The 9,946-nt window shown below is 38.6% G+C and overlaps 1 protein-coding gene across 1 annotated transcript in view; it reads left to right on the forward strand.

The window, feature by feature from the left end:
* Positions 8,796-9,946, forward strand: part of LOC107611670 — a 3,258-nt gene continuing 2,107 nt past the window's right edge. Inside the window, exon 1 of the mRNA XM_016313573.1 lies at positions 8,796-9,442. Coding sequence (XP_016169059.1) covers positions 8,796-9,442 — 647 coding nt within the window. The remainder of the gene's footprint in view (positions 9,443-9,946) is intronic.

A 9,946-nucleotide genomic window follows, 5' to 3' on the forward strand; every position in this document is an offset into this window, starting at 1 on the left:
TGGGGTGTTCTTACCGAAAGAAATGTTGACTTTTAAAAGTTAATCTGCTATCCTCTAATGCTTCCATAGTTAAGTACTATCTAGGTAAGATGTTCATAACTTTGGCAGGTTGCTTTACGAAATAATAGAGAATCGTCTTGAAAAAAACAACTAGTTGATAGTTAGACATCTACTGTTCAACCGAAATATCTAGTAGAGATTATTCTATTCATTCTTGTGGAGTAAAAAAAGAATCTTTTTGCATAAAATAAAAATAGATAAGAGACCGCAGTTAATAGTAAATATACATTCTTTCATCCACATGCTCTATTTAGAACAAAAACTCACTTTTTTCATCATAAACCAAATAAAATTTCATTCGACCCAATTATAGATCTTAGACCTAGTTTGGATAAACAACTTAAAAAAAAATTCTTTTGAAAAAAGAGATTAAAATATAATAACTTTTATTAATAGCAGCTTATAAATAAGTATTTGTTTTAAAGTTGTAGCATTTGGATGAATTAATGACTCAAAAAATACAATTTTTTCCACAAGAAAATGGATATTAAAATAACGATGATAACAAATATCTTCTAATATTAAATGTTGATTTTACATAGCAAGCTGTAAAAAAAAACTTGTTGTAACAACTATAAAAAAAAATAGCAAATTATATAAAAATAAAACTATATGTGAAAAAGATAGAATTGAAACTGAGATTCCATAACACACAATATTAAATACAAATTTAATAATAAAAATAAAGTAGTAGAATGATAAAAAAATACTTTAAAGGGATATATGCAGCAGGTAGTTCAAATGGATGGAACATTGTGTGAAAATGGTGGTGAAGGTACAGTACTTCTAGTAGATGGAATGATGCGTGAAAATGGTGGTGGAAGGCTAGTACTTCTAGAATTTTTTTTCACAGAGCCAAGAATAACAATAGCACAACAGTCTCTTTTATTTTGAAGTCAATTTTTTTTTAACGGGAGTGATAAAATAACTTTTGAGAAGGAGAGAAGTCATTTTTTCTACTTTTCAAAAGTTCTAAATTAACTTTTCGGAGAGTTAAAAGTATTTCTCAAAACTAGTATCAAACACGCGTAATGTGACTTTTCATAATTAAAAAAAAAAGTAACTTTTGCTATTTTCAAAACGGGCTCTTACTCATGTCTACTTTAAAAGTCAGGGGTGGCAATGGGTAGGGTAGGGTAGGGTTTGGATCCAACCCTAACCCTACCTGCGAGTTGAGATTTTTATATAAACTCAACCCTATCCTACCCTCAGATTGAGATAACCCTATCCATTCTTAACCTGCGGGTTACTAAAAAGATACAACATTATTATATAACTTGATGATAATTTAAAATAGAACTGACTTTTATGTAAAAAAAAAATATTAAATTATCAATTAATGATCTTTTCGTAGTGGCTAAAGATCTTTTGCATTTAGTCAGAAGTCTTTGATTCAACATCCACTTGAAACATATTTTTATATAAGTATATAACATATACATATATAGAGTGCGGGTTAGTCGAGTAGGGTTGAGGCTCAACCCACATCTTACCCTGCTGAAGATTGGGTTGGCAACCCTACCCGACCGGGTTAGGTACCCATGGGTAGGGTGCATGTTGCCACCCCTATATCTAAACCTCCATAGTTCTTAGTTTTAAGAAAATGTATGCATTCATGAGTCACTAATATGTTATCACTAATCAATCGACCTCTAATAAAAGCACTTTGATCTATGTTAAAACTGATTGGTCTGATTTGATGAATGTTAGAAGCATTTGATACTTTAAGTATTAAGCAAATCTGAGTGTAGTTGAAGCCTTACAAGATTTTATTATCTCCAAAAAAAAATTTTCACTACTTTAATAATATCTGATTTAATGGTGTCCTAGTAAAATTGGTGGAATTTAGCTGTGAAATTGTCACCTCCTGAGACTATCTCTAGCTTAATTGAGAACACTGCCCTTTTGACCTCCTCCTTTGACATCAATTTAGTTAGACATCCATTCATATCTGAAGTCATTTTTTTCGTAACCCATCTATTAGATGATTAGGATATTGGGGCATCCCTGATTAGAACAATTCCTGAAAGTATCTCTGCGCTCTCCCAACTATAGAGTCAGCAGTAGTGCACTAGTCACCAGCTTCCATCATCATCTTCCAACTTCCAAATTTATTCTTCCTATTTCTCCTCTTATTCTTTGCATGGAAGCATTGGGTGTTTTTGTCTCCTCACTTTAGTCAGTTAGTTCTGGATTTTTTCTTCTAGAATCTTTCCTCCATTAAATAGCTTTGTGTGAGCTCTTCTTTGATATAAAAGATGTGCATCTTATCAGCTGTTTTAGGGTTAACTTTAGCTGCTTCTAGCTCGACTTCAAGTTACTCTATTTCTCTTCTCAAGTTTGTACCACCCGCTGCTTGCTATGTAATAATTTCATCACTTTTTGGCCTTTTGAAAAACTCAGAACATGGGTGTTCCCAACACCTGAAGTTGTCGTGCTTCTTTAATAATATTATCAATCACTCCATTCCACACCACCTCTCTTAATATTTGAATCTTCTTTTACCTTTTTGGATGTTTAGATTTGTGCATAATAAAAATGAGTTATGATCAAATCCGACATCTTCCATATGGATAATGATTGTTGTTGGGTATTTCTCCCTCAGTTTAGCTAATATTAGGCCTCTGTCTAACCTCTTTCTAATTGCTCTATCTTTATAGCTTATATTCTACTAAGTAAATTTATCTCTAATGTAACACATGTCCATCAATCTCTCTCTCTATTAATGAAGTCTTGATCGATAGATTGAGGGGGTTTTCTCTACTTCCTTCTTTTTCATGAAATGCTAGGTTTGCATTAAAGTCCCCAATAATAAGATATCTTTTTTCTAACCTTTCAACGGTCCTTAAGAACTCTTTGAATTGTTGTATTCTAACATTGTTTCTGCTATTTAGGTAAACCCCAATTATTTCTCATGTGATCTAAGTTTCTTGATCTTCAATGGAAAAACTATAAAAAAAATTTGTTGTTCTGTACCAATATTCTAGCTTCATCCTCCAAGCTAAGGTTAGACCTCCTGCCGTCCCAATAGGTGTTACATTATAAGATTCTAAAAAATTATATTCCTTTAATTGCCTCTCGACAAACAAGGATTGTTGCTTTATTTCACTAAAAAACAGCACCTCGAGGGAAGGAAAAACTCGAATTCCCTTGATGTTGTGAATTGTCAGGAATTTTTCAAATCCTAGCAATTTTAGGTGAGCATCTTCATGGCCATTAGGGTGCCCCTTCTAGGATGGCACCTTCCTCCCTTTGAGAAAAATTAGTGTCCGATCTACTCGTGGTATCTATGTCTGAATTATCTTCTCTTTGTTTTGAGCTTCTCTTATCTCCAACTCTAGCAAATATCTTTTTCCTTGCTTCCTCATTCCTTGCAAGATGTTTCAGCTTTGATTTTTTCCTATTTCCTCCCTTCACTTTCTTGTCGCTGCCCATTGTAAATTCAGCGCTAGTATCTATCTGAGTTCCTCCATAGTTCTTCTCTATGGTCAGATTAGGTTCGGGTAAGGCATAAATGGTGTAGTTTTGTGGGTTATGGGTATAGGCAGTTACGAGGTTGGATTGGTGGATAAAAAGGGGTGCTGGTTTGGTGTTTGCGATTTGTTTTTGGTGCTGGTTAATATGTTTGGTTGTGTAGTGGGTTGGATGAGGCTCTATATGGGTAAGGAGTGGTTGGTTTTGATGATTTTAGGAGGATTTATGATAGCCCTGTTCAATAATTCAAGCTCAAGCAACAATATAACAACCACAAAATAAGAACAAGAAGATCATGCAGTGATGAATTAAGTAAAAATCAAATATGAGTGTGTATATAATCTAAATGGAATGAATAATAATTTCCTCTTTTGAGTGAGGGAAGCACTCCTCAATGATAACAATTCATATTTCTTACCACTCTCTGGTTCTCTACATTCCCTTTTACCTCTTTCTCTCTCTACATTGTTATGTAACTAACTTGATACTATCTCTAATTTTATTACTCTATAGTGCCTCTATTTCATAGGCCGTAGTCCTTCATCCAAGCTGGTTGCTTCTTCACACGCTTGTTTCTCTGCTCTGCTAACAGTTTATCTGGCCTAATTGCCTCCTCATCACTTTCAGCTTTTTATATTGGGTTGGAAGTAGCAGCTGTTGTTAATGGGCTCGTATCAAATACTCCCCCCCATGACAATGACCATGTCCTCAAGGTCTTCATTAGGAAATATCTTGGTAAGTTCAACCTAATTCACCCAGGTAGCTTCCTCTCTCGGGACACCTTGCCATTCTACCAGCACTTGCACTTTCCTATCACCTCCCTCGGTTTGTAAGACACGTCTATCAATAACGGCAGTAGGCCCAGGTTCAAACGATAATGATGGGGGCAGCTAATGGATGCTCTTATCACTAGAGACCTCACCCTTGTATTCCTTTAACAAGGATACATGAAAAACAGGGTGAATTGTGCTAACAGTAGGAAGTTCCAGTTTGTAAGCAACCGCACCTACTTTTTACAGCACCTTGAAAGGTCCATAGAATCACTTTTCGAGCTTCAAATTTCCACGGTTAATTACTAAACCTTGACGATATGGTTAGAGTTTGAGGAGGACCCAATCTCCCACATTGAAATTCTTCTCACACCTATGCTTATCAGCTCGACGTTTCATGCGATCCTGGGCAACTTTAAAGTGATAATGAAGTTCCATATCGAGAATCTCTCTAGCACGCAACATGTCCTTAACATCCTGGACAGGTGAGGTGCGGTGTATGTAACTTGGAATGGAACGAGCAGCGAAATCATACAAAGCCTCATGAGGAGACATTCCAATTGTGGAATGAAAAGATGTGTTTTAACAGTATTCAGCCCAAGCAAGGTAAATAGACCACTTAGAGGATAAGAATGGGAGAACACACGTAAATACTGCTCAAGAGTGCGATTAACTACCTCAGTCTGACCATTCGTTTATGGATGATAAGCCGTGCTAAATAGAAGTTTGGTTCCACAGTTCTAAAGTAATTGCTTCCAAAATCAGCTCAAGAATAGTGGATCACGATTGGATATAATCGTAGCAGGGAACCCATGAAATCGCACTACAACATTTATAAATTTTCAGGCTACTATCTTGGTTGTGAATTCGGTCTTAAAGGGAGCTATGCGAGTTGTTTTGCTGAACTTATCAACCACAACCAGCAGCGCTATGAACCCAGCCAAAGGAGGTAATATGGTGATAAAATCTATGCTAATGTCTTCCCTTGGTCTCATCGGTATCGGAAGTGGCTGCAACAAACCTTGCGGCTTTGCGGTGATATATTTAGTATATTGACAATCTGGGCAATGATAAAAAAATTGAATCACATCTTGCTGCATTCCTGTTCAAAAGAAGAGCTCACCTATCCCCTTATAGGTCTTTAATATTTCCCCATGCCCTGCTGTCACCGTCGTATGAAATTGGTGTAAAAGAAGGTCTCTAAGGTTATCAATTTAGGGGTCCCAAATCTTACCATGATATAAAAGAAGACCATCTTAGAAGGTATAATCTGAGGAGAGTTCACCTATGCGTAATTTCTCTTGTAGGAGTAATAATTCTTCTTGGTTGGCGTTCAAGAGGATGGGAATGATTGAGGATTAGATAGTAGTGAAGGCTTGGAATCAGACTCTATCCATTTCTTCTTGCTGTCGTGATAATGCATCCACTACTTTATTAAATTTTCTGAGTCTGTATTCAATGTCAAACTCATAACCAAGTAATTTGGAGAGGTGGTGTTGCTGTTTTGGAGCGAAGATTACCTCTGTCATAAGCTCCCAGAGACCTGACAAACCCCAATTTGAGGGTTTATCTTGTGCTGATTTCAGGGGTTTTATCAATGATTCCACACACTTTCTATATGAAAATACAAGATTTTGCAGCCCTTTCCTAGTTTCGCCTCATGAATGAAAACATGCTTATTTCGCACTAAAATAGATACATTTCTAATCTTCTCTTGATGCCATTCGATGCCGTGACTTGTGTGTTAAGTGGTTTCAGGATATAGAGTGGGAATGGACCGAAAGAGAGAAGGAAGACGGGTACAAAGGAAGGAAGCATGAGGATTAAGCTTTGGAGGTTTCCGCATGGGCGCGTGCGCGCACCTTGCGCGCCCGCGCGGATAGGGCAACGTGAAGCCAAAGCCAAGAGCCAGCTTGAGAAGCGGCTAAGCCAGGATCTTCATGGGCGCGCACGCGTACATCACGCCTCCGCGCACATTACAAGACGTCTTAACGGCGCGTGCGCATGCCTTGCGCGTGCGCGCCGATTTGCGAATATGATTTTTTAAGAAGTCACGTGACTTAGGCGTGGAGGCAGTTAAGGATCCCACTCTTGGAGAAACACCTTGGCGGGAAAAGCTTAAGAAGACCAAAGGAACAAGGGTTAAGGACACTTTAGTTCATTTTCTAGATCTAGATATTTTGGGGGAGAGAGGAGAGTTAGTTACACTTTTTTTGGGAGAAGAAGAGGGAGATTCCAAGCTTCACTAGGGTTCATCCTCATCTAATTTCTGAATTTTCAATGACTTTTTGGTGAGATCCATTACAATTCTCACTCCACTTTGTTCATGTCATAGATTTTCTTCTCCAATTTCAAGTAGTAGATACAATTGATCAATTCTCATAGATCTAGAATTCAACCTTGTAATTTTGGATTTCATCTCTATTTTAGATTTTCATTGCTACTCTTTGAGACTTGTTGTTAGATCTTTGTGTTGCAATACTTTCAATTTGACTTTCCCTCTCATTTCACTATGACTTGCCTTCTTGCTCATCACATGTTTGATAAAATGACAACACTAGTTATGGAGTAGAATTTTCACACTTGGCATAGGGTTTGGTCCTTGGAAGAAGTTGAATAGTTGTATCAATAGTTGATTTGGAATTAGGGATTGCTAGTTGGCTTGGAGTGCACTAAAGCTAGATTCCCATAAGGTGAAGCTAGGACTTGTGACTCAAGTTGATTACTTTCATTTGACCTCCCTCTATACCTATGGGATAACTAAATGAAGCAAGGCCTAATTGTTGTCAACATTGAATGGACTATAAGGATAGAATTTCTAATGTCAACCCTAAGCCAAGTCTTTTGATAATTGATTGTTTGTTTCTCATTACTTGCTAAAAACCCTCAAAGAATTCCAACAAGGCTTACTAAACCAATAAGATGCACACTTTGGCAATTCCAAGGGAGAACGACTCGGGAGAATAGTACTCTCGGATATAGATTGTAGATTTGTTTGATGAAGGATTTTGCGTCGGTTTAGACTATACTACGATTGATCAATTGATAATTTCTATACCGGCAAAAATTCATTTGTCAAAATGGCACCGTTGCCGGGGATTCTGCTTAGTGTGCCATGTTATTGTTTTGGATTAAGCGTGTATATATGTACATAGTTGCACTTCATTGTAAATTGCTCAATTGACTAACTCCTCATTGTTACAATGAATTCCATTTCCCCTTCATTGCATGACGCATTCACAACCGAATCCGAGCTTAATCCCTTTTGATCCGGAAATAGAACGAACTTTGTTTCATATTAGACAAGCTCGGAGGCGGCTAAGATTTGGAAAAGGTGAAGAGGTTTTCACCACCTCAACCACCTTACTAGAAGTGAACATTGAACCGTCACTCAAAGAAGGCATTAATCATACTCCCATCAATCTCACTAACAATTCTTCTTTTGTTTTAGGTACTAATACCATGGACGTTCCAAGGAGAGTTACCATCAAGGAAGCGGGTGCACCGGATTATGTCCTTCAACCCCTTCATGTAACTCACCCCAATTTGAATGCGAACTTTGAATTGAAGACCGCTCTGATCAATCTCCTACCCAAGTTTCACGGGCTTCCCGCACGTGGACACAATAATCAAAATTGGAAAGACAATCATCAACAAGGGAATAGGGACAACAACAACAATGGAGGAGGTCAAAGATGGAACAACAACTCGCAAAATTTCTCACAAAACCGACCATACAACTTCCAAAATCAACCATACAATCAACAAAACCCACAAAGAAACTACCAAACATATCAACCACCACATCAAAGACCACCACCTAACCAATCACAAACTCCTCAACTCACATATGCAACCACCCCCTCCAACCAAGACGAAACACTCCGGACCATTATCCAAGGCCAAAAGGAATTACAAAACACACTTGCTTCCGGCCTCACCGGCCTCACTTCTACACTACAAGCTCTTCTTGCACGCATGGACACACCATCGACCCCCACTCCTCAACCCCCAATCTAAAGTGTCATTCCCTCTCAACCTCAACCAAATCCAAAAGGGGGCATCAATGCCATCACCCTTAGATCTGGTACACAACTAAAAGAGAAGGAAGCAAAGGACCCAAGTCCTATCACAACCGCCCAAGAGGAAGAGAGAATAGATATAGAAGAGGTAGTGGAAGAGGAGACACCACAAGCCATAGTTGAAGATGAAGCCCAACCAACAAGGGAGACAACCAAGGCCAAAAGAACCTTGGAAGAAGAAATTGCTCAACCACTTCCATTTCCAACACTTGCCAAGAAAGCTAAAAAGTGCATAGAACTCGACCCCAAAATGGTAGAAATGTTCAAGAAAGTTGAGGTAACCATCCCCCTCTTTGATGCCATCCATCAAGTTCCTAGATATGCCAAATTCCTCAAAGATTTATGCATAAACAATGATAGAATTCTTGAATTGGAAACCATCCCATTGGGGAGTTCTATTTCCGCTTTGATGGGAACATTACCGGAGAAGTGTGATGACCCGGGCCCTTGTATGGTCACTTGCACCGTCAATGGAGTTCACTTTAGAGATTGTATGTGTGACCTCGGAGCATGTGTTAGCATCATGCCGCTCTCCGTTTATCGGGTATTGAAGTTGCCCCCACTAAAAAGGTCGACGGCAAGATTTGTCCTAGCGGATAAGAGCATAATAACCGTAGCGGGTGTTGCGGAAGATGTATTGGTGAATATAAAGGGGTTGGTGTTTCCGATTGACTTCTATGTCCTTGAAATGCCGTCAAGCGAAACCGAGAGAGCATCATCTATCCTACTTGGAAGGCCCTTCTTGAGAACTTCTAGATTTAAGCTTGATGCTTACTCGGGGAACTACTCATTTGAAATAGATGGGAGAATTGTAAGCTTTAGCCTAGAGGAAGCAATGAAGCATCCACCGGAGAACCACTCTCTATTTCGGTGTGACCCAATCGACAACATAGTAGCCGAAGTGCATCTTGCAAGACTAGATGAGAAGTGGATGGTCGACGAAGCAAATGAAAAGTCAAGCGAACTAAATACCACACATCATACAAGCCATCCGGAAACCCAAATTTCAAGGAATGACAAGAGTATGGAATTGAAGCCACTACCACCTCACTTAAGGTATTCATACCTTGATGAAGCCCAAAAGCTACCCGTGATAATTGCACAAGAGTTAACTCCTCAACAAGAAGAAAAATTGCTGAATGTATTGAGGAAAAACAAAAGGGCAATTGGGTGGAGTTTGGCGGATCTAGTGGGAATAAGCCCCCAAGTATGCGAGCACCGCATATTTCTTGAAGAAGGAGCAAGACCGGTCCGACAACCTCAAAGGAGACTTAACCCAACCATTCTTGAAGTGGTGAAGAAAGAAGTCACTAAGCTACTTGAAGCGGACATCATCTATCCTATCTCGGATAGCGAATGGGTAAGCCCAGTCCAAGTAGTGCCAAAGAAGTCCGGAGTGACAACAATCAAAAACGAAAGTGGTGAACTTATAGCAACAAGAGTGCAGAATTCTTGGAGAGTATGCATAGACTACCGAAGATTGAATGCAGCCACAAGAAAAGATCACTTTTCACTACCGTTTATTGATCAAATGCTTGATCGGTTAGCCGGTAAATCATA

The sequence above is a fragment of the Arachis ipaensis genome, chromosome B08 (genome assembly GCF_000816755.2).
Source record: "Arachis ipaensis cultivar K30076 chromosome B08, Araip1.1, whole genome shotgun sequence".
NCBI classification, from domain to species: domain Eukaryota; kingdom Viridiplantae; phylum Streptophyta; class Magnoliopsida; order Fabales; family Fabaceae; genus Arachis; species Arachis ipaensis.